The sequence below is a fragment of the Wolffia australiana genome, chromosome 14 (assembly GCF_029677425.1).
Source record: "Wolffia australiana isolate 7733 chromosome 14, ASM2967742v1".
NCBI lineage: Eukaryota > Viridiplantae > Streptophyta > Magnoliopsida > Alismatales > Araceae > Wolffia > Wolffia australiana.
Window position 1 is genome coordinate 4,575,584 of NC_135848.1, and position 26,666 is coordinate 4,602,249.

General features: G+C 35.4%; 1 protein-coding gene across 1 annotated transcript; it reads left to right on the forward strand.

Annotated features, from left to right (window-relative positions):
- The first annotated feature begins 1,859 nt into the window (after positions 1–1,859).
- Positions 1,860–4,923, forward strand: LOC144711873 (putative ubiquitin-conjugating enzyme E2 16). Its single transcript, XM_078585992.1, has 6 exons — positions 1,860–2,031; positions 2,186–2,289; positions 2,382–2,484; positions 2,600–2,663; positions 4,470–4,558; positions 4,701–4,923. The coding sequence occupies exons 1-6, from the start codon at positions 1,999–2,001 to the stop codon at positions 4,794–4,796; spliced, it is 489 nt and encodes a 162-aa protein (XP_078442118.1). The 5' UTR covers positions 1,860–1,998; the 3' UTR covers positions 4,797–4,923.
- Positions 4,924–26,666: the final 21,743 nt, after the last annotated feature.

Genomic DNA, 26,666 nt, shown 5'->3' on the forward strand with positions numbered 1-26,666 from the left:
AATAGTAACACAACGTTGACATTTTTCTTGGAAGAAAATTAAAATATCAGCTGAAATGTTAAGCAAGGATGTTGTAGCACAATTATTATGCATATAAAAATTGGTCCAACTGAACTTTGAGCACTTATCAAAATGTCTGAATTATCTTTACTTCTACAGTTTTTAACTCTTTAAAATATCAACACATGGTGTTAATAAAAGTTTTTGTCTAAATAGTCATCTACAAAACAAACAAACTTGTAACTTCTGCATAGACCATACCAGTTAACTTGGTGTCAGTCCTTTGTAAACTCTGAAAACATATCAGAGTGAGTCATAATAGTTAGAGCTTTTAATAACATACTTGATACACACATTTTTAGTTGGTTAATATGACACATATTTGCATGTTTTTTTGCATTAAATTGATTATATATGCATGTTATCAAGCCTAAAATGATTAATTTTTTTAGAATAATATTTTGAATCGTTTTTATGATGCCATATTATGAAAGAATATAACTGTTTTGAGTTGGTTAATATGATTTTCTTGAATTTTTTGGCATTATATACAAAGGGGTATCATATTTACAATTAATATATAGTGCCATATTTAGAATGATATTTTCAATTTTTTTATGATGCCATATTCTGAAAGAACGTAATTCTTTTGAGTCAAAATATGATTTTCTTAAAATTTTTGGCATTATATACGAAGGGATATCATATTTTAGAATTAATATATGTTTCTAACGTTTTCTGAATTAATATCTTTTTTAGAGTTATTTAATGGAAAAGAGGCTGAAATATCAAATTTTACATTTATTATATATTTCTAACATTATATTTAAAAGATATCATGCTTTACATTAATATATATTTCTAATGCAGAAAACGTCTTAATATATGTCACCCTCTTATTTCCATTTGATATATCCACAACCTCCTACCTATTCCTCATATTATTATTCATATCAGCCTTATTAAATAATATTTATTAGCCTCTCATCACCTCAGATTTATCAGATCAAAATCATCTATTTTATACATATCTCCTATCATCCTTCTTCAATCATCATTCAAAAATTATTTGAACCCTAATATCCATTCCTTGTGGAGACGACCCTTGCTCATCACTGACTAGTCACGTTATTTTATGAGTAAGGTCTCATAAATTATCATTGTTGAACTCAAATATCAATAACAATTTAACACCCTAAATTTGATTTAATCCATACAACAAAACAAAATCATCTGCAATGTAAAAGCATGAAATATCATACATAAAATTATTCACTATATTTTTTCACTTAAATTATCTTGTTTTCTAAAATTCCTCATCCATGAAATTATTGATTGACTTGGATAATACAAAATCATACATTATTGACTAATTACTAGATAATTCTTGTGTTGACGGCTAGAGTTTATTGCTACTAAATAAACTTTAAGAGCTGAAATGGCTACTCCACTCCCCCCCAAAAAAAAGCCCACTAATCAATCTGAAAAGACTGAGAGTTCATTATTTGCCTACTGATCAGTCTTACTAATTGTTAATGAAAATACAACTAAACTTTGGAATAAGTAAAGTAGAAAACACCTGTAAAATAAACTGAAGAAGCCCTTAATTGGCTGATTGATTTTATGGATATGAAATAAACTTAAAGAGCTGAATGGTCACACCCCCCATAAAATATACCCTCTGATTAGTCTTAATAGATTGAAAGTTCATAGTTTACCTTCTAATGTGTCAATAATTTTCTCCAAAGACTTCAAAGGTTGAATAAAATATGAATAAAAGTAATTGGCATAATTGACGATTCGGAATAAAGTAGGAGACGTGTTAAATAAAGTGAAAACGCGCTTATTTAAATTTTTCTGCGGTCTTGTCAAATTGGGGAGAAGAAAAGCAGTTGATTTTCCCCGGCTTCCTCGAATCTGCTCTTGGGTTCGAATTTCGTCGGTCTCTCTTCCTCTCCGCCGGGAGAACGGTCTTCAATCCCCCTCTCGGCCGGCGGAATGATGACCAGCACGTCCGCGACATCAAACAAAGTGAGAATCCTGGCCGACCGGCAAAGAAATTCAAATTTTCTTTTAGTACCCATTTCTTTTTTTTGTTTTCGCCTTCGTGGGTTTCGATCTTCTTGGCGAATCCCGCTCTGATGACCCAAAAGTTTAGTCTTTTCGTTTTTTTTTTCTGCTTTAGGCTTTGAGCAAAATCGCGTGCAATCGGCTTCAGAAGGAGCTCGCTGAATGGCAGGTCAACCCCCCTTTTGGATTCAAGCACAAAATCTCTGATAATCTTCAAAGGTTGCGTCAGGGATTTCGTTTACGACCATCTTGATTTATATATCTTTTTGTCTTTTTTTGGCGTTGATTTATGAGCTTTGCAAACGGTGCAGGTGGATTATTGAAGTGGCCGGCGCGCCGGGGACTCTCTATGCAAGCGAAACATACCAGTTGCAGGTTGACTTCCCTGAACATTATCCCATGGAAGCTCCCCAGGTTGATTGAAGTTTGCAAGATTGATTTTATTTCCTTGTTCATAGAAAACATGATATTGGGGTTTTTTCCCCCTTTTTTACATATTTTTAATTTTTTCTATGTTTTCATGGATTAGGTCATTTTTCTTCATCCTGCTCCTCTACATCCTCACATTTACAGCAACGGCCATATATGTCTAGGTAAGCAATTTATGTATGTTTACCGCGAGGTTGGTGCTGTACAATTCATTGCGTTTTAACAGTCTCCAGAATTTTTTTCTACTGGTCATTTTTTATGGTATTCTTTATCTTGTGCCACAATTAATGTTGTTTGTGGTCACCTTCATCTGTTTTCATGTTCGCTCATCTCACCTGATTTATGTTTCTATTTGAGTTTCCTTGATTTTAAGGGGAAAACATTTTCAAACTTTAAACAGAGTGTGAGCGATTCTTTGTGAATGCCTGAGTATTCTTTTAATTTGAAATTATGGAAGTAATGTTTTGTTTATCTAAGGACAAGATGGCTCTAGAGGTATCAAATTTATTGATATTTTAACGCAACCATCAATCTTTTTTAATTACTCTTTTACTTCTTTTCATGTAGTTACAGTTTGTTGTGGGATTGAAGAATTTTGGTATTTTTGATGCGAGGTTTCTTCTGACTGATTTTATTATCCTGTACATGGCAGCATTGTGCGTGACACTTCAATTTTCATTTATTTTTTGTTGCCATCTCCTTTATTTTTTTGTTAATTTCTTAATTATGGTATATTTATGCGTCCAGTAAGTAATTGCTGTGCAATGTGCGCCAGGCTACCCTGTATTTTCTCAGATAAAAAGGATGACAAAAGCTGCAGTAGAAGAATCTCAGAAAAGAATATCGTTGGACTGGACAACTACTTTAACTACTTTCTACTTTTATCATCTCAAAATTTCTCCACTTGGCATCCTCCCTTGTTACAATGTTTTAGTAACCTTTATTCTAGCTTCTTTAGGTCTTACTGACTCTTGTTCCTGTTGCTTGTCGCTGAGGGGTCTTACAGGCATTTTTGGTGTTTCTTTGAGATAGTCGATCTCATGTTTTTTGTTCTCAGTTTAACATTGCTATTTGGTTTCAGTGTCATAAGCTTTACTCATATAAACTTAATACTGATTTATCCTAACATTGTTTTTACATGGCAAAAAACTGACAAAGTAGTAGGGCTTGATCACTTTATCGAAACTCATACTCCAACTTAGGGAAGCTTGTTTCAGTCCATAATTGGATCCTCACAAATTTCACACCTTGGACGTTTAGTTTTAGGTTGGCATCATATACAGCTTCATCCATTTCCCAGATTTCATGATCATGGTGTGCTTCTATTCTGAGAACGACACTGGTCGACTTTACCATTACAGCTAGTCAGAACCCTTCATTAAGTTTGCCTTTGAAAGTTTCAACTTGTCCATTAGCACCTATCTTTATTTAAAGATCCTTTTACACCCAATGGGTACCATACCCTTCGGAGGTTTTCCCAAGATCGAAACTTGTTTTCGGGGTGTGCACTAAATTATTCTTATTACATGAGAAGAAAAATGTTAATTATCTGGCTCATGTAAATAAGTCTGAACCTTGGAATTTGGGCCAACCAAGGACGATGAAATTGTCATCGCCATTGTTTAGTCATCATTATCCAAGTTTGGTATGTGATAATTGACAATGCGATGATGAGATTATGGGGGGGGCGATGAAGAATTTGTCAATGGAGGTTTTGGGAACACATGGCGACAACAGTGATGATTCATCGTTGTTGTCATAGTCATCCTGGACATCAAACCCTATCTGAAACAAGGCCATCGATTTGTGCTAAAGCATTTTGCTCTCAGTTTAGGATTTTTGCTCCTGGATCTTTTCAAATTACTGGGGACGCCATTTTGTTTCCATGGTTGCATGAGAACAATGTGGGTTTTGTCTTATGTACATGAAATTGCTCTGATTCTTCTCTCCATTTCGATTGAGTCTGACAGATATACTCTATGATTCCTGGTCTCCCGCCATGACTGTGAGCTCGGTGTGCATCAGTATTCTCTCCATGCTGTCTAGCTCAACCGCAAAGGTTCCAACTCGTATTTTTGTAAAACATAATAAAAGCAATTTTGCGCAGTTTATGAGTTAAGATAATATAGTAAAATTCTCGCAGCAGCTTACAACCTACATGAAATGAGTGGAACTTGGCTAACTCTTTTCTTCTGATACAGCAAAAGCCCCCTGACAACGATCGTTACGTGAGGAACTGCCAGAATGGGAGGTCTCCCAAGGAGACAAGATGGTGGTTCCATGATGACAAAGTGTAAGCGTTTGTGGGCTTCCTTTCATCTCATGGATCTGAAAGCGCCTTATAATTAGACGCCCAAGTTTATGATGTAAAGATTACCTCTGACTTACTGTTTCTCCCATAAAACTGTGGAGTTGTTCAGCTTTTGGGATAAGTCTCTCTCATGCATAAGGTGAGTCATTTCGCCGATTTGGCCTTGAAAGTTTTTCTGACATTTGAAGCTCAAAACGTTAGAAAATTTGCAGAATTCAATTGTCAATCAGCTGTAGTATTTTTGCTAGCGATGTGGATTTGGGTATAGGTTTTTGCTTGAGTTATTGCCACATTTCATTCTTGTCATAACTGTTGTTTCTGTATGTTACGATCCCTACCAAAGGTGTTTTTGTCCTTTTTATTTCTATTAATTTCCCTTTAAATAGGTTGTAGCCCCTCAAAAGGGTCTGTTTGGCACACCTCTTTTAAAAGGGTGGACCAGAAGTGGTATTTGAATCAGCTGGGAGATATCAATCCGGGCCTTTTAACCATTTTTCTTCTATATTTCTCTCTACTTCTCTCTACCCTTCCAAGATTATCCCCGATGTAGTTCTTACTTGAGATCTATATCCAAGTGTCCGCAATATTTTAGCAAATTCTTTCTCAAAGGATGAATGTTTTTTTAATCAAAATTAAATAGCTGCTCAAGGAAATATAACTTATTCGGATGATTATGTTGAAGGTACTGTGCAGTTTATCCTAACATTTGAAATGATCGTGATATTTTCATGCTGACATCAATGCTGTCTAATCCAAAGCCCATCAGTGCATCATGTTATAAAATTCTCGATAAGTTTGCAAAATGCCTGTCAGTCCATCTCGTGGACAATAAATTGGGTTTTTTCTCTTCAATGAACGTTGCACAGTGAGTTGGCTTCTATGGATAGAGTAGTGATTTTCTGTTCATGTAGTGCAATGGTTTAGAATTTTAACTTCACAATCTTTGTTATTATTCCTAATCAGTTCACCGGCAATGCCCTTTGGATACCAAACCTGAACATTAAGATGTTGATTATGGAGGTCAACTTGATGTTTGAACAGGTAACCTATTAACCAAATAGTTTGTTTGAAGTCTTAGGGACATTCTTCTTTGATGGCTTAATATCTAAGACCCTATCTGAATTGGGAGAAACAGATGTGATTATGTTCATGGACACTATCAATTTCTCAGACCATGTATGAGGATTTATTAGAACCAAGTAAATGATGAGAAGTAAAAATACTATTCAACTGTATAATAACACTAACCAAACAATATTTTTAAGCAAAAATATGAAGTCTCGTGATGTTTTTGTGTAAGTACTTCTAAATTTTTATTATTGATTTGAAATTTCGGGTTCAATTTTTTTCGTTTCTGCATGTTCAAAGCAACTTGTTGATACTTAAATATTTGGTCATAGATAAAAACTAAGGAAATATATTGAGGCTCATAAATGGGAAAAACTATTTACCAATGTCACAGATGCCCACAACTATTCTACATTAGTTGCCAAATATGGATGTAATTGCATGATCAATGGGTTATCGAACCGGTCACACGTCTAAGTTATGTTGTTCATAATGAAGTCCTAAATACATGCAATAACTTGTGTGATTTTCATGAGATTATAATATTGCGAGATTACATGTAATCTAAATATTCATATTCAACGGATGTCTGAGATAGATATGACTTTTTCATACCTATATGATCCTACTAATAATAATAAGTGAGGCTGATTTGTGCCCATAGTGTGAAAACTCTAATGACAAATAGTGTGTATGTTTGAGAAAATAGTTCATAGAATTGATCCTTACAAATCCGTGAATAATACTATACCTAAAAACTTAAATCAGGATTATTCATGTCATTGTCCTATGAGTGCCCCTTTGACCTGAGACACCAAAAACATCTTATGAATAGACATCTCAGTTATGACTTGACTTACGAGGCCTATCATGGGATTTAAATGTGTTAACCTGGATACAAAACAAAGTGCACAAAGGTGATTAAGTGGGCAAGATGGGTTCACCTACTTTTGGTATAGGAGGACATTGACTTGAGGAATAAGATCCATTAAATATTTGGCAATGATCTCCAATGATCTTTTGATATGGTAGTGTAGATATTAGAAGACTTTCTCCGATAATTCCCATTCACATTATTATTAACTGAATGACATATTTGCAGCTTGGTGGTGAACTAAACCTTAACTCATTCAAGAGTATCGCGCAAACAAATCAATATACATATAATGTAACAAATTATGGCAAAGGTTTCATGAAATAATTCAATCAGTATTGTATATCTTCTAAAGCATGATGTGTAACCTGGTACCCCACAAACTGGAACCTTAATCTATCAATTGGGCACAATCAATTGCTGTTTAATTAATCCATATGTTGAAATAATAAAATAATATGAATAGATAATAAATATTTTGGTTCCACTAAACTTATTAATTAGATGGATATTGTTCAGTTTTAAGGCCTTGATATGGATGAAACAAGAATGAAGTTATACAGCAAACGACTTTGAATGTAATTGAAACAACATTAACATAAACATTGATCAAATCACTTAGGCACAAATTACAGTTGTAGTTTCTTAGATCCCTAAAGTGAGATGTATTGAGCTGCTCATGTGTGCAGCCTCTAGAAATATCCACGTGATCCTTAGCACATCCAATCTCTTCCTTCACCTCGACAAGATTCATCCATCGTTCTCTTCATGTCATCGTGATTGCATTGGGAATAGAGATGAGCTATGGGGATATGGGAGAAAAAGGGGAAAAACCTAAAATATTCTGCTTAGGTGAGTATTTTTTAGAGTCTTTCCCTTTTTATACCATGCGAGTATATTCCATATAAATCTCCAAACTTTAAGTATATATTTTGACGTCCAAAATACCAAATGTGTAAGGCCCTATTGGCTTGTTCTGGTTAATGAATCTCATGGCCTTATAACATATATCAATGCTTCAAATTAGTTACCTATATCATCATATAAATTAATTAATGAAAAATCAATTAAAACTACGCCTGTAGGGTGCCAAAGTGTTCGAGAAGATACAAAGGATTGTGTATTGAATCTCTCATGGAACCTGCCCATCATAATAATTGTAATTACATATTTTATATTATTTACTTTTTTCTTTCTTACACCCAAATTCATATTTATATTCTACCAAATAAATTTGATCTTAGCCCTTGGGGCCCTTATCTTAGCCATGTACATATAGTTGAACATCATCTTGATGCTCCCAAGATGACTTAGCATAAAATCAATAATTGAAACCTCATCAGTCATCTGAGTTAGTACTCTTGCATTCAGAAATCATCATAGAAATCTTCTGTAATATTTGCCTACCTCGGCCAAGGACTTCAACAAGTCGTGCACCTTGAATGATCTCCTTAAACAAGGGTGGAAGATTGCATCTTGAGAACTCAATCATCTTCACAAACTTCTCTATGCTCCCAAACAAAGATTGTTTAAAATTCCATGCCTCATAGGTCCAAGTTTAAGTACAACCCTCCATCCATAATTTTTTTGGTATCTCAGATTTAAAGACTAGTCCACTCCCTCAACTTTAGAGACTTCATGGTGAGCAGATCTACTAGATCTTCAAGAAGAGTTGGAGGTGAAATACTGGAGATCCATTCTAGCATCAATACATTGAGGGTCCCAACACATGATCAGCTTGAAGAGACTCTCCCAAGGAGATATTTGAGGATGTAGTTAATTTACAACAAGGTAACATGGTTATCTGTTGTTTATTAGAATGGTTCTCTATTGATTTACAGCTTCATCTACATGAAATTTGGTTCCAATCACAGACCCGTTTTGGGGCTTTGGTTCTGTGTTTTAAGTATATTTGAGAGTCAAGGTATTTCATTCAGAAACTAGGGATTAAGAAAGGATCATCTACTTAGTTATCAATGAAAAATATATAGGTTTAAGTATGAAATGTGGAGATAGAGGATTTAGATGAAGAAGGATATAAGAAAGAAATATTTAGTAAGGTAAGAATAAATTGTGAAAGATGGTATATCAATGGGTATAGAGATATAAATACATATGTGTTTGTGTAATGAATTGATGGCTGATAAAATGGTAGAGCAAATGGATGAATCGTAATGGATGATAATGAATAGTTTATATGAAATACTTTTGTAGATATATGTAAATATATACACTAAGATAGTTAACAAGAAAGGAGGATAAATGACTAGAAGTGAAGAACTTACCTTTGGACGATCTAGTCTTCTGCTCAATGGACTCCAACAACCATGTAAGTCACTACATCTAGAAAAACTTCATGGGTAAAGGAAAATAACTTCTTTCAGTCAGTCTAAAAATGTATGGATCATTGGGGATAAATTGTGTCCAAGAAAAGGAGAGGTGATGAACCATCCTTAAATTTCATCTTCATACTCAAACTATGTTATTTAATTAATTTGTAAAGTGGATGAATCTAGGCCATTAATTTTTTTATCTTTTTTACTAATTTGTGCATCTCTGAAAATTATATGTTTCATTTTTCTCGTTACAGTACTTTTTCGGCATCTAAAACTACTCTACCCATCTTGTACCCTTAAATGACACATTTTTGGATTTTTTCACCATATTTTGATCGTGATAGAAGATATAGATGAAGAAGGATATGAATAAGAAATTGCACTAACATCTAAAATTCTTGTACTTGTGACCCTTTGATACCATGTCTGAGTCTAAATAATATTTTCTTGGCCCAATAAATTTTTATTGACCAATATTATTAATTAATTACATCAACATATAGATAAATTAATAAAAATAAAAATTATTTAATTAATAGGTTGAGTTGTCAAACCGTGGGTTGTCCAGCTACACCTCCTACTTTTGGAATATCTCAAATTTCTCACAGAACCTTTTAACTTTATCATTTAATGTGTATGTATAATCCTTCTTACGCATGAGATTCTCAAATGATTTAGGGTTTGTTTAACCATAAAATTCTAATTTTTCATTTTAATGTATCAATAAATGATAAAACTTCATTGCATCATACGATAATATTTATGTTACCTCCGTCAAGGACTTCATTGCATCATACGAAGGGCATACAGTCCTATCCTGACTATGTAATCACCTTTTTAGACTTCATGGACCATAGAATCATCTTTGTTTTGGAATTGCGTGATTAGGAACTCAAAGGTTATATTCAAAAAAAAATCGTTCATTTACAAAATATCTTGACTCCATGGACCACTTACACTTCCTAAGACGTATTAACCTAATTAACATCGGGGATAATACTATCTTAGGATTCTTTAGCATCAATCTAGAGAAATCTTTACCAAATGAATACCCACTATCTTTCCTTATTTTCTCCATGCTAATGGCTAAGGGATCGGCTAATCATGCTCATCATATGATCATTACTAGATAATGTTTTTCTTGGAGTATATTTTGATGTCATTGTCGAGTATCCTTCAAATATGAATATTTATAACATATGTTTAAGCTTACACCTTCAAAGATATGAATTAACCAAATTTATATCAATCAATATAATGAACTCTTTGCCTAAGGAGCATCCACTATCCCTTAGCTATTGTGACATGAATCAATGTGATTAAATTCAATGTATGATACCATTTAGAGATTTATATGAATGAATTTAATAGAACCTTTTCCTGAAGTCCAGTCATTATCTGTCCTAAATGTCTCCACACTAATTTCTATGGTATTGTCCATACTAGTCATATGAGTAGGGATAGATAGCGTTATTGTATACAGATATTTTTATATCCTTCTTAAGTATCCTTTGGATGGGAATATTTACGTGTTTTAAGACTAGTGATATGTGAATTATGATCTCATGTAATTCACTTAGTCATATCATGCATCAATGGATTTCATTCTAGGCATCACAAAAGTGCAGTATAAAGATTATATTCTATGAATGAACATTAAAAAAGATATGGAATGTGATATTGGAAATGTTTTGTGTGGCACTTTGTGCCTATGGATCATTTTAGTCAATTATTCTAGAATATATAGAGTATATCAACTCTCTAGTGGAACCTCATATTTTGTTAATCATATAGATAAGGCATTCATAATTCTAGCTAGTACTGATGCATAAGATAAATCATTGGATAACCCTTTGTATAGTATCTCCGAGAATTTTCTAGGTATTAACAATAATTTCTAGTTTGAGTAAATTTATTGACCATCAAATAACATTTATTGAGTTTGTTGTTGTTTCTGAAATAAGACTGATTTGAGTCTTGTGATTACAGATTCATAAATAGTAGTAGTAAAATAACCACCAATCCACAATTGGTATTTGTTTTCTCAGTTTTAACATAATCCATAAATTTTTACATAGCTTTCTTCTGGAGATGAATCAAACAAAATATCACAGAATTTTTCTGATAATACAAATTGGTTGAACTAGGTGAAAATAATATAGGGCACATGGTTAATAGTAGACCTTTAAGAAAACAATTATATGTCATCATGATAATTTTATGCTGCTCAATTTTTGAAAATTAGGTATAAATTATTATTCACCCATAACATATTTATCTAATTTATTTAATAGCTATTATATATTTTTTTATTTTAAAATTATGCAAGGAATTGCATCTCAAATCATTCTGGAAAATCTCTTGAAGTATTATAAAAAATTACATATGTTGGGAAATTTTAAACAATTTAAACTTTCATTTTTTAGGGAAATTATTCTAGTTACAATATTTTTTAAGGATTTGTTTCTACCAAATTCAATGACTATGGGTTTATCAAACTGGCGTGACAAATCCTTGTTGGGCCTTGCAGGTGAACGGAGTGAACCATAGATTCACGGTTTGTGGGGGTCTGTGAGAAAGCTAAAATGATGAGGTTGACAGCTAGCTAACCAGCTATACAGAGCGGCCAAACAAACTTAAAAAGTGGGCAATAATAAGCTAAACTAGGTGCGTTAATTGATGCCATCAAATAGATAGTGGTAATAAGGAATAGATGTGTCTTATTTAATCTGTTATGGATAGTTTGATACACATATGATTAATTATTTATGATTTTAGTTAAAAATATGAACTCCCACATATTCAAATTCATGCATACATTTTATCATTTTAAAGGTTATGTCATGTCTAAAACATAATATTATGGTGCCTATGTATTTTCTTTTTGTGAAAAATAATCCCATACCCTGCATTAATTCACATATTATACAACTTTTATTATTTTTTCCTGCTTTTGGCATGATTTATGCTTGAAGGAGAGAATGAATTACCTGAAATTTTAAGTGCATTTTAATGTTTGACCTTTATTGATAAAAGAAACTTTTAGTGTATTGTTTATGGAGTATTATGGTTGTCATCAATAGACTTGTAAGAAAGGAGTTTATTGGCGCAACAACAGAAGCCACATAAAATCTACAAGCACCAAGAGAGCCCCACAGGCTTGGGTGGATCTGGGAACTACAATCGTGGCACAGGTTCTAGGGCACATTTGGAAACTGCAGCCTCCTCCATGGGCACTAGGGTGCTTCTAGAGATATGGCCACAGATGTGACGGTGTATCCGCTGGCCGCAGTTGGAGCACTGCTTGTGGCCCTTGAGATAAAGACACCACCAAGGCCATGTGCGACTAGGCATGGGAAATGTAGTCACTTGAATTTAAAATATGAAAGGAATTTTGAATTTATATTCCTTTCTTTAGTTATCCCTTGATTTCTCGTTTAGGCAGCAAATCACCGGCAAGGGGTGCTGATGTAGACAAGCCAAGAAGCACTAGCTGGCAATGGGTGTTAAACAGGAAATGTTGACTTCAATTGAGGGCCGTAGTAGCTTTAAAGGGTCCACCTCTGTGACTATATTGAAACCATTGAACCCTCTATAATGGTGGTGATTACATGGGTAGGGGAAACATCATCTATTTTTTTCCCTGGCCATCACCTCCATCATCAATAAGCCATTTCTGACAATAAGCAGGTCAGTCTCGACTTCTTAAAATCCGAAAAATGCTAGATGTGATTCCACATTGACCAGTGGTGATCTTTGGACACCCCCATCCTATAAAACCCACATTCTCTCACTTCTAATAATGCATTCCTTCAAGAAATTAAAATGGATTACTGAGATTTAAATGGGGGATGATCTTCCTCTTACATCATGTTGTTGATTGTTCTTTTTTTTTTGAGAGGGTGACAGCCTACTCAATCTCTAGGAGAGACATGAGAGATAATGTTCAAATAATGGAGATCCATCAACTCTCATGGAACAGCTGGAGCCAGACGACATTTTATTGAACATATCAAAATTAAGCCAAATTTCAAATAAAATATTTTTTCCTCATTTTACTCATTTTTATTCAATCCAATTACTAAAAATTTCCTAATTTTCTGATTTGAGAACCATCTCAGTCACTATTTTCTGCTTACAAGTAAAAAAAATAGACATTTCTTACTACATGCAAAATTTGAGATAACTATTATCTCCCTTGTTTAGAATTTTTAAAACACCTATTGAGTTATCTTCATTTCCTTCAGTTTTTAGTTTATTTTCTCTATTTTAAAAACTTTTTCAGTCCATAACCATTTCTATATCTCCTCCAAGCCTCCATACAAAATGTAACAAATTTCTACCAATAGTTTCCATATTAATAATAAAATCAATTACTAATATTATTACCTTGGTATTTCTTCTCTCATTTTCTAACTCTTTAATCAATTCTACCTCTAAATTCAAATCGTTGAGAGGATGGCATGGCTCTCGGCTATAAAACCCCAAGTGAGATTAAAATTTTATAAATAATATTCATTGGCACATAATTAATTTAAACAGCAAATTAATATCCCTAATTTTGTTTAGTCTCCTACTATCTAGTCCTAAATTAAATCAATTTATTGGTTTTTGAGATTAACTCCAATTAATTCCCTATAAGAAAGTAGATTTTTCTTAAAATATTCTTGGATTTGTATTGAAATTTATAATTTAGGTTTTTGAAAAGTAAATTATGGATTAAATTTGGAGATAAGGTTAACGCAAAACTAGGATAAAAAATATGAAAATATTCAAGGAGTAAATCACAACTTAATTTTCTTTAGAGACCATATCAAAAGGAGGCAGGATTTGTGGAGCTAACTCCATGTCTAGAATTTAGAAGCTGATTTCCTATGTACAAGGCATGAAAATTTGGATCAGTTCTGAATTTAGTGGCACATCATCTCCCTAAATACCTGGAATTAGATCCTAGGGTTGAGAGGTTATGTGATTGGGGCATGAATGGACGCTTGGAAACCTCTTTCCAAAGAAGCAGAAGTTGGAAATCAATTCAAAAATTGGTCTTAAAACATTTTAACCTTAAATTACCTTGTAAGGAACTTGTTCCACCCTTGACTTCGTCCCTCAAAAGTGTCTTGAAGCTGTTCACGTGCATGGTATTTAGAGGTATCCATGTGATCAGAGTATTGTTGGATTGCCTCTCCTCCTTTTACAACTCTTCAAGAAGATCTTGATGATCTCCTCACAATCAAGTACTTATGGACTGAGTGACGAATGACAAAAAAAAAGAAAGGGTGGGCACCTGTATAAAGCAGGCCTGGGGACATAAAATGGGAGCTCTGAAAAAGGCAAATTAAGGTGTTATTTTAATGTCAGGGTAAATTTTAATTTTCCTAAATCAAATAAAATTTATATTTATTTAAAATCACTCAAATATGTATAGTGGGACTGAGGTCATCTCCATAGGGACTGTGGTCGAAAGATAGATCTAAAACTTGAGTTAGTATTGAGAAGAATAAGATGATAGACAATAAGGGTTATAAAAAGAAATATTTATATAGAAGGATAAAAGATGCAATAAAGTGATACAAAGTAAAAGAGAGTGATAGGTTATAACATAGGTAGTTAGAGTAAGTAAAAATTATGATCTTTTATAATAATAGAAATTATTTATATATTAGAATGAAATAATGAATAAAGCGATAGAAGGAAAAAACAGTTTTAGGTTATATGATAGGTAATTAGTATAAGGTACAAATTAAGTTGATTTATAAAAATAAGTAATATGAAGTAGAGTTATATAAAGGGAAATATAATTCATTTATAAGAAAATATATTATTTATATTATTATCAGGAGTAATTTTTTATAGATATTAGAAGTAATGATTAAGTGGGAGGATGCAATTTACTTATGTTATTATAGTACAGAGGATGAATTGGTTTTAGATGTTTAATATATATATATATATATTAAACATCATGCATGGTCAATTACCTCCTGCAGTACACAATCGATTGCCTCGTGCCTATCGGGTGAAACAATCAGGGGAGTGGTCGCGGCAAACTCACTCACGCTGATGGGGTCTAGAGAGGCTGGGTCTGGGGGGTGAGAAGGGGCCCGATACGGAGCTAGGTCCGCCATGTTGGATGTTGAGCCTATTCCCCAAGTGGGGGGAATCTCGACGACATACACGTTGTCGCCCAATCTTCGGAGGATCGGGAACGGGCCGGCACTACGAGCATGCAGCTTCGTAGCCGTCCCGGGAGAGTACCTCTCCGGCCTAAGTCTAACCATCACTAAGTCTCCCACGTCAAATTCTCTAGGTCGGCAATGCAAGTCAGCGGCTAGCTTGTACAATGCATTTTGCTGCGTGATCCTATCATGAATGCGATGATATAATGCAGAAATATGCTGGGCAAATGCAAGACCGTCTTCGGAAACCCTAACATGCGGATCTATGGGAGCTAGGTCTAGTGGTTGACGTGGTGCCTGGCCGTAGGCGATCTCGAATGGGCTCAACCCGGTGGTATGGTTCACCAAGGAGTTGTATGCGAACTCAGCGCGTGGTATGATAAGATCCCACGACGCGAGATGTTCGCCAACTAGGGAGCGGAGAAGGTTGCCCAAACTCCGATTGACTACCTCCGTTTGACCGTCGGTCTGCTGATGGTAGGCAGTCGAAAATTTGAGCTTCGTGCCCAAAAGACTCCACAAGGTCCTCCAAAAGTAGCTTGTGAAGCGTACGTCACAATCGGACACGATCGAGGATGGCAGGCCGTGAAGGCGCACAATCTCCCAGAAGAAGAGCTGAGCGACCTTCACGGCGTCCGATGTCTTCGCGCATGGCACGAAGTGGGCCATCTTCGAAAACCTATCCACGACTACCATGATGGAGTCGTTGTGCCTCGCGGTGCGAGGCAATCCCAAGACGAAATCCATGCTCACGTCATCCCACGGACGCTTGGGCGTCGGTAGTGGGGTACGAGGAAGGTGACCATGCACAATCTCAAATGGACTCATGCCAGTAGTACGGTTGACTGACGTGTTATAGGCAAATTCGGCACGCAGAATGACAGAATTCCAAGACTTAAGGTTGTCTCCCACCAGCGATCGTAATAGGTTTCTGAGGCTCCTATTAACGACCTCGGTCTGTCCATCAATTTTGGGGTGAAAAGCCATGGAAAATTTGAGCTTCGTCCCCAAAAAAAAAATATATATATATATATAAATATTAAACTGGAGAGAGATTATTTAGGAGGCAATTATTAGTGAAATCTATTTTAGTATGCTTTTTTATTTTAATTAATAGTTAGGTTATTTATAGGATATGCGAATCAGATATAGTGAGTCAAGGAATATTAAGATTTAAGGAAATACTGAACGAGGGTATTTCATTATTTATAGAAATAAAAAAGGATGGATGTATGGATAAGGAAGCGAATACAAATAAGATAGTTAGAAGAATCATATATGTATATATATAACAATGCGGTGAGGTAGATTATAAATATAATGTATTAGTTTAAAAGCTAGAGAAATAGGGAGAGAATATATTTTTAATTTTAGAAGAATTAAAGAAGTGAGAAAGAGTGAAATAAAAGATCTTATAGAAATAATTCATATTTATTCATATAGAATAATAAAAAAATTCATATTTTGCTTATATATTAATGTGATTAGGAAGGTATATTATATTATTATACTGCATTGTATATACATATATTATAAGCATGTTTTATAATATAACACAAGAAAAAAGGGGGAAATCAGATAAAATTCGATGAGCATAGTAGGTATTTGTTAAAATGCCTAAAAAAGCCCATTCTTCTAAATTTCATGCAAAAAATGATGATGTAATGGATTTGTACTGAAATTAGCTTTAGGAATATGATCCAAACATAAAATTCTACTAAAGATGTTCTATAATTTCACCTGGAGTGTCCTGATTTAGACAGGTAGGGGCAGCGGTTCTAATCACTGTCCGCTCACCACGGTCTAGGTCCATGCTCATCCTTCTTTATATGGGGGAAGATATGGGACCTTTTAGAACTCATCCTCCAGCTGTTAGAGATATCTTCCATATCTTCCCACTTATAGAAGGGTCTCCCACCTGTGCTCTGAATTTTAGTTGTACGATAAGTTTTAATGATGATAATGGACCCCCTTTTAAGGGTCAAGGAGGGCCTCTAATAGCCGTAGATCATGAGTCCTCCTTGAAGGTCTTCCAAGTCTATCATGGAACCTTGACCTTCATCAGTTACCAATTATGTATAATTGTTGATCCTTGCAAGATTCTTGATTGACTTCGAGTATATTAGTCGTCAAACCCTAACATGTCATTCAATTCGTACTGATACGTATCGGGGATCATTGGAGAACTACTTCTCTAATATTCCGACTACCCTGTCCAGGGATTTTATGCATCTTCGCACTAGCGTCAATCCCCTTTTGTACTTAGGGTAGATGATCATGTCTAAACTACTCAATTACCTTTGTTTATTTCTTGATAAGTCTGAGATAAAAATAAGTTTGAATTTCATGATTTGCTAACATGTTTTGATTAAGACTTCTCACTAAAGTCTTAGTTAAAACGTGCCCGTCCATACCAATGTTGTACTTGAAGTCTCAAGTCAATGGGTCACGTACACAATCATGGCATCAATCAACCTCATTGGTGATGATGTGTAGGTCTAATACCATTAAGGAATTGATACAGATCATTGAAATAATTATTTATAGGTAAGATAAAAATAGGAATATTTAGACTAGTCACTTTAACAATAGTGAACTTCAGATTATGATCTCAGCATAATTCACTAAGTCATTACATGTACTCATAGAATTCCTTATAAAAGTTATAGAAAATAATAATGAATAAATAATTATTTCAATGAACTTAACTAAATGGTGGAAGTGCAATTGGCTCCTCTATTTAACTTCTCTTCCTACTTTTTCTATCACATCCTTGAATTATGTCCCAATATTTTATTGTTTTTTACCTTAATCAACTGGTTTTTATTAGTTTTGTGATTTTTTAAGGATCTCATGCGGAGAAAATAAGAAGAATAGAAATTCCATTTCATCTTTTTTATATTTTAAGTCATAAATCCTCTAATGATGACATGCTTCTATGTTGACAGCATTTATGTCTTACATGGAACTATTTTGGTAATTTTCATTTCAAGAAATTTTAAGTAAGAAAAATTTTGTTTTATAATCAGAAATAGTTTCATCTTAGTAGTTTGTAATTTATTTAAAATATTATTGTTCATTGAGACACACCATAAATATATTATATTTTCCAAAGTAAATAATTATTCATATATGGTTAGCACATTTGTCGTAATATTAAAAACCCTTTTGCATAATTATGGTCTTAATTGGTTAATATGAAGGTATTTACATGTTTATTGAAATTTAATTGGTTCTATATCATGATATCAAGCTTAAACCTATAAAATCAATGTTTAGAATGAAGCTCTGTATTATGTGAATTGTTAAATAATTTTAGGCATTTTATGACAACATATTCTAAAATAAAATAATATTTTTAGTTGGAATATGCTTTCCTCAAAGTCATATTATATTATATTTTTAAGACTTTTAAATTCAAATTATATTTTCATAACACTTTTATGAATTAGTATCTATTTTTTCAATTATTTAATGGCTCTTTGACTTTGTCTGTTCTTTTGAGATCAAAGGAGAGAGCAATTTGGATGGTTGAGAAGGATCCAAATTGAAATCCAGATACCTAACAATCAAGGAATTGTGGGCTAAAATTTTGAGTTTAGCATCTTTTTTCCCTCCTTTAAGCTTACATCCATATGGTTAGATCTATAAATATATCCTAGGATTTTTTAAAAAACTATTTTGAAGCTCACTTCCTTCTAAAGAGGTAGATTGAAAGAAACTGACGTTTGGAGGTGCATTAAGAGTTTTATTGATGTCTTGAGTGCTTGGGAAAGATCAATAAAGAAGAGGAGGTGCCGATCTGCTTTAGTAAAATTCATTGATCCCAGCAGAACTTAGGGATGTAAGGTTAGTCTCTTGCCTTACATCTGTTTCTCTCCTTCACATCAATTTAGTTAGATCTACATCCTTACTTTCATTGTCTTCCTCTCATCACCATCTTCCACCATATCACTCTACCTCAGCCATCTCTGATATTGATATCAATATCGATATCATCACCTGAGTCTCATATAAAAATCATAAATCATCGAGTCCATCATTCTCTACTGCACTCTTTCATCACATTGATTAATTAGATCATTATCATTTCTTCTTCAACCATTCTATTTCACCATCATCCATACACATTAGCTCAAATCCATTCACCCATTCATCATCATATCTTCTTATTCACCGTCTACATCCATCCTTATTTCATGTATTCATCTATCTCACTCTCTCATTTGAATTTGATCTATCAACATCCTCCTAATTATTCCTTGTAGTTTTATTCATATTATGTTTATTAAATGAATATTATTACCCTCTTACCGCTTCATATTCATCAAAATATCATGTTCTATATGTATCTCCTCTCATCGCTCATGAATCATTCTTTCAAGAGTATTTAAACTCTGATATACACCCATGTGGATACCATAGAAATATATATTGTTGGCAAGCCAATCACACATTCCATATCTGGTTCCATGTTCATTAATAGAACATATTCATTATAGTGCATATGTGATGGTTATAATGAAATCCATGAATACACGATTGGACTTAGTGAATTATGATAAGATTGTAATACAGAGATCACCAGTCTTTAAGCATGTGTTCTAAATATTCCTATTCAATGAATACTCGAGAAGGACATCAAAATATCCTCATAAAATATCAATCATATGATGACTATGGTTGGTTCTGTATCCATTAGCGCGGAGATACTAATGGTAGATAGTGGGTGGTCTTTAGTGAAAATAGCTCTCTAAATTGATCCATACGGATCCCAAAATGGTATTATGGCAAACAATCAATCAGGTTGATTCACATCATGCTTATATATGTGGTCCTTATACCTGAGACACTAAAGACATATTTTGGATGGATATTTATACATTTACTAAGACTTATGAGTTCCTAATCAGGAAGTTTTAAACAGTCTTGATTTGGGAAGATCAGGAAGTTCACGAAGACAATTGAGTAGTCAATACGCAATCATCCACCCTCAGCATATGAGGAGAAAACTTATGAAAGACGATGCGATGAAGTCTATGACCCAGGTAGTGTAATGGTGGAGAAGAGACATTGATGATTTCTGAATGCATAATACTAACTCAAATGATTGATTAGGGTTTGGCAGCTGACCATACCCTAAGTCATCCTAGGAGCATCAAAGGGATAAGGGACAATACATACATGATAAATGATGATGGATAGGTTCCATGAGTGAGTCAATACATACCCCTCTATATCTTCTAGTGCACGAGGTGTAGCTTGGCGCCCTATGAGATGGAGACTCAACCCACCAATTGGGTTAAATTAATTTATCATTACTTAATCAAGACGATAACATAGTAAATAATTTGGATGAATAATAGAGTTTATTGAGATATTAGAGTCATTAATTACACTAATACATGATCTTAGAGGGTCACATGCAAATGGTCTTTTAGACGTTGGAAGAAATAGTTAAATTTTATGGGTTTTATGAAAAATACCCACTTAGTATAAATAGGGAAAGGCACTAAAACTAAATTCAGTTAGGCCAGAATTATTTTGGGTATTTATCTTCTTCTTTGATCTACCCATAGCTCCTCTCCATTCCAAATGCGGTCGGGACGGCATAACAATGACGATGGACCTTGAACGGAGCTCATCGAGGTGAAGGAGGAGATTCAACATGAAGGATCTTCTGGATACCTTCAGAGGATGCAAACATGAGCACCTTGACATGACTCACTCATGAATTGAAACAATCATGGATGCAATCCATGACTAAGTGATTCAGTATGTGGTTTTTAATGCTGATGTTTTGATTCCATTTAATGCTTCCGTTGTGAACTGTTATGAGTGTTGGTCCATCTCAAGGCCCTAGAACCCAACATAGATAACCCTTGCTCATCACTAACTACTGAAACTAATTTATGAGTAAATTTTTATAAATTATTACTGATTTACTCGAATACAATGACAAATTGGAAGACTAAGAGGGGGGTGAATTAGTCTACTTTTGTATTTATGTTATCTAATTCTCTTTTTAAGATTCCTTGTTTAATATTGTCTCTCAACCACTCTTCTCACCTTAACACAATCTTTTACCCTGCTTGGGGGTACAAGTGCCCTTAATGCAGCCGCGGGAGATCGTCTAGATCTCAGGACAGTCACAGGATCCAAGGCCCAGTGAAAGTCCTATAAAACCCCCAATTCACTATATGCGGGGTGAGCGTCACTCTCGCCTTACAATTACACTTAGGTCAAGAATAGGAAAAACTAGAGACGCCTACTCCACACCACCACGGAGCTCCTAACGTCAACCCTCCTTGTCCTGACCCAAGCTAATCTTCTCAGCCTCAGTGACCACCTACATGTAATAGAACAAAGACCTAGCTTCCCTAGTTGACCCTTGGTCAACACACTAACTTCCAATGTTCACCAATTTCAGTCCAAATATATTTCCTAACTAGAGTTATCAAAAAACATTATACTATCAACTTGAGAGTATCAGAATGATAAGTCACTTAAAATCAAGTTCAGTTTGATATTATCTAAAGTAATATGGATCAAATCTTGAATCTGAATAATCAATTTCAATCAAATCAGAATAGTAGAATGAAATCTGAAGGAAATTCAAATTCAATTCAACAATACAAGTCAAAGCTTCTAAGCTCAGTGTGATCAAACTAAATCAAATAACAATCTCAATTTAATTCAATTGTGTTAATCGTATTCGATCAGTTATGAGTAATCAAAAGTAATTGAGAAAGTCAAAGTCAAGTCGATTTTACTGATTGATCAAATTTTGATCACAAAATGATCAAACCAACTAGATATATTGGATATGATCAGCTATGATTAAATCAGTGATAACATCAACTATTGTCAATTGAAATCAATCTTTAGAATTAAATGAGATCAATTTAGAGTAATAGATGTAATTGATTTCAATTTACTTTATGAGAGAAAAATAATGTTGGTTGATGCCAATCAAGGTTATGATTGATGTATTAATCAATTCATCAGATGTGATCAAATCAAAATTAGGTACACCAGATGAGATGAGTTATTATCAAATCAATGACCAAACAAGTATGATCAATTTTCAATCAAATTTATGATTAGACTGGATTAAAAAGTACAAATAAAATCAGTTGAAGAGTACTGTCACAACCAGATTAATTGAATTGATATGAAATGATTAAATTCAAATTATAGGTAATACCAAATCAAATTATGTGTTATGATCAAATTATATGAATGCACTGACTTGATGTAGGCAAGCAAATTCGATATGGATAAAATGAATGATTAATAACAAATCTATTATTACAAAGTTGATTTAACAAGGATGTATTTCAGAAAAGATAACCGATCATTAAATCTGTATAATCAACTCAGTCGTCAAGATATTGAATCAAGAATTGTTGAATCAAATTAGGAAATCAATTTCTACTTTCAATTATAAGGTTTCTGGGTTAAAAATAGAAAAAATAAATTTCAGATTAGTGATCCACCAAAAATTCAAATACCCACTTCTGAATTTCAGATTAAAGAATCAAGATTCAAATTAGAATTGCCTAATTTAAGATTTCAGAATAGGAAAATATATTTGAATATTCAATTTTGAACTAAAGATTGAAGAATCAAGAATTATAAAATGAGTGATGTCTAATCTGAATTACTAATATCAGAATTTCGATCCAAGATATAGATCACAAGTTGGAAGTATTATTATATTCTCAAGATGATTACCAGGATTGAATAAAAAAATCAAGAGCACTTAGTATGAAAAGATCTCACCAGTTTTTATGAATGCAGATTCCCAAAAATGAATGTTGCATGAAACCACCACCAAAGCCCCAATTTCTTGAAGCTTGAAACCCTCCAGCAAGAACAGATCTCAGATCTCAAGGTGAGCACAAACTTTTGGAGAGAGAGTGGGCGCCCAAAAAGTGAGCAAGTTTTCCAAAAAAAGATGCTTTTATAGTCACTTTAATCTAATGGGCCGAAAAAGGTATTATATATATAATTGTTTCTTTTATATCAAAAAGATAAGGTAGGAGGAATGGTTAAAGGCCCTCCTTTTTAAAGTTAACTCTTGAGAGGTCTTGGGTTCAAAACCCAAACAAACCTACATATATATTTAATATTTTTAAGCCAATTTTACATTGATAAAATATTATTATTTATAAAATCAAATACTATTATTCTTTTATTTACTCTAATAACCTGCATCAAGAAGGATTAATTACTCATTAAATTCAAAATGTTGATAAATCATTAAAAATAAACTTACCAGATAAAGGTTTTATTCTCATGAAGATCCAACAAAATTAACACCCTAAATTTGTGTTTATCAATGATAGACCATGAGCTCCATAGTATAAAGGATTAATAATGTGTCTTTTAATTTATTCACTAACTACTCAAACTATTTTATAAATAAATATTTATAAATTATTGTTTAGTTACTCAAATATCACAACAAATTAACACTAAAATTTTGAGTTTATCAGTGACAGACCATGGGCTCCATATTATAAAGGGATAATAACTTGTCTTTTGGTTTATTCACTAGCTTAGAGCTTGAGGCAACATGTTTTCTGTGCAACTAACTTGAGGAATCTTACTAGGAAACTTTATCAATGAATTAATCTCTATGTTATCAAAACACATGTTGATCAATATTCCAAATATACCCTTTATCTTTTCAAAACTATCATTTATATTATTCGAGAGTCTGGGTTCATATAATACGTCATTCATTTAGTATTTTTATTGACTTGGTTTGTGTTATATTTTTCTAACCTACTTTGAATCATAATGTTTTTATTTTCAAGTTCATTAAATATTAAAGAGGAAAGTTCAGTACTTATATAATTTTCATTATCATTATCGTCATTTAAATTCAATATAGAGGACAAGGCCTACATTTACCTTAAAAATGAAAGTATCATCTTATTATTTTTAATATCATTAGAAAAATCCTATATATTTCAAATTTCCAGCTTTTTCATGCTTCAGTTTCTTGTTTTCATGATATATTCAATTAACATATGATCAGAGTAAGTTGCCACATGCTATTTTGAGAAATCGTTTGGAGCAGTTCATCTTCTAGAAATGTTTTATTTTGTTTCGTTCCCGTTTCTCATTTTCCATCTTATCAAATCCATGGGGACTTGTCATATTTATAATCTTTCTGCGGTGTGCTCCATTAACTATTCTTTTGTACTTTCTTCTCTTTATGATGTAACACGAAGGACGCCGGGATCGAACGGCTCTTGTGACATCACAAGGAGGGTGGTAACATCATTTACGGCAGCGGTGATGAATAATGTGGGAGTAATGCACATGATAATTGGATGATAAAATCGATGAGAAATAAGTCACCCGACATCAACGGACACCAATGAACACTAAGTCAGGGTAAGTACAATCTGGGAATGCCACTAGGCTCTTGATGATCCGGATGTCGGGTTGAAGACTGACGGTGCAAGCTCAGCTACTGCCGCTAATACGCACGCCCTCGGTGGTCCCAACCAAGGACGTACCGATGGAAATCCTAACCCTTTGGAACAAGAATCATATCTATCTCTAATCTAACCCTAGCGATGGAGAAAACATTCGGACACCTTGAAATAAATAATATAACGCCGAGAGGGAGTTATGAGCATACCAGTAGTAGCAAGCGATAATGTCTGACTCGACTGTAGTGGACAACGAGCCCTACGTAGGCGGGATGACAGCGTAGGTAGAAGCAGCACTGTGAGTAGGCATGGCGGCACGAGTAGACATAGCAGCACGCGTGACAACGAACGCAACAATGGGCACAACAAGGCCGCAATAGTAGCAGGTTGCAACAACACGGCGACGCGGCGATGCGGCGGAGACAGGGTGTGGCTGCACAGTGCAGTGGCAAGGCAAGACGACAGTGAATTGCGGCGTCTAGGCATGGCAGTGCAGTGCCAGCATTGCAGGGAAGTGCAGCGGAATGGTGGAGGTGGTGCGGCGATGCGGGGGTGGTAAGGCGCGGCAACAGCAAGGTGCGGCAGTGGGGATGGGCAGTGGCAACAAGGCACACCGTGACGAGGCGCAGCAACAGCAAGGCATAACAGCATAGAGGCGGCGAGGCACAACAGCGCGGCAGCGGTGAGGGAAGTAGTCGTGGTTGACGGTCGTGGCAGCTCTGATCGTGGCCGCGGCCACGGTGGCGGCTAGCGTTTGTGGCTGCAATTACGGCCGCTGTGGCAGTTATGGCCATGGCGGTAGTTGCTTCCACGGTTGGTGGCCGAAACTGCGGTTGCAGCCCTGGCTGAGGCTTGCGGCCGTGGCTGGCAGCCACGGTTGCGGCCATGGTTGCGTGCAGCTACGATGTCTGTGGTTTGTGACGTGGCTATGGCGGTTGCACTTGTGGTTGTGGCTGCGACTGTTGTTGCGGTGGAGGGCTGCGGACGGTCGCGACTAGCAGCACGGGCAGCTCTAGGGGTGGCGGTTGCAGAAGGGAAGGTTGGGTGGGCAGCCCTAGGGGCAATAGGATAAGATCCTTAAAAATCATATTTTCTTCAATATCTTCTTCTCTCCTTGGTGGCGACAACGTCTACGAACCATCTTCGGATGCGCCACCATCGTCATCCAAGACGTCCCGCATCCTGACTCGTCATCAATGTCAAGTGAAGAACCGCCATGATGGCGACCACATCAACGCACCGATGACGGACGGGCCTCCACTAACACATGAAATATCCCGCGTCATGACACGTCACCAATGACAATTGTGGAACCAGATGTGATGTGACGAATTGACACGTCACCTCGTCTTCTACGATTATTTTATTTCTTAGTTTTCTTTTTCCTCCAAGGCCTATATGTAGGCCAATGTCGCAAAAGAATATTTGGAGAATCTATTTTCAAGAATTGAAGTTTTATTTTTCTTAGAAGATTTGCCCTAACCCTCTCCCCTCCCGGGTCGCTGCTGCCGCCGCTCGTCATTGCTACCGTCGCCCCTCTTCGCGCAGACTGCCGCCCACGCACACCACTGCCTGCGCAGGCAAGTGGTCCGCACAGGTCGCAGCCCGCGCAGGCCGCTGCCGCCCGAACAGGCCGCAGCACGCGCAGGCTGTCGTCGTCTGCACAAGCCGTAGCCCACGCAGGCTGCTGCCGCCTGTGCAGGCCATCGCCCGCGCAGGCCACTACCCGCGCAGGCTGCCGCCGCCCATACAGTCCACGGCCCGTGCCAACTACCGACACCCGTACTATCCGCAGCCCGCACAGGCCATCGCTCACGCTGGCCGCAGCCCACGCGCACCCACTATGCCCCCGGCCACCCTCACAAACACTTGCCACCGCGCATACTGTTTAGGTTTCAGGGCACTTCCCCGAACCCCGCAAGGGGCCGATTCCCCCCTTGACCCCCTGCT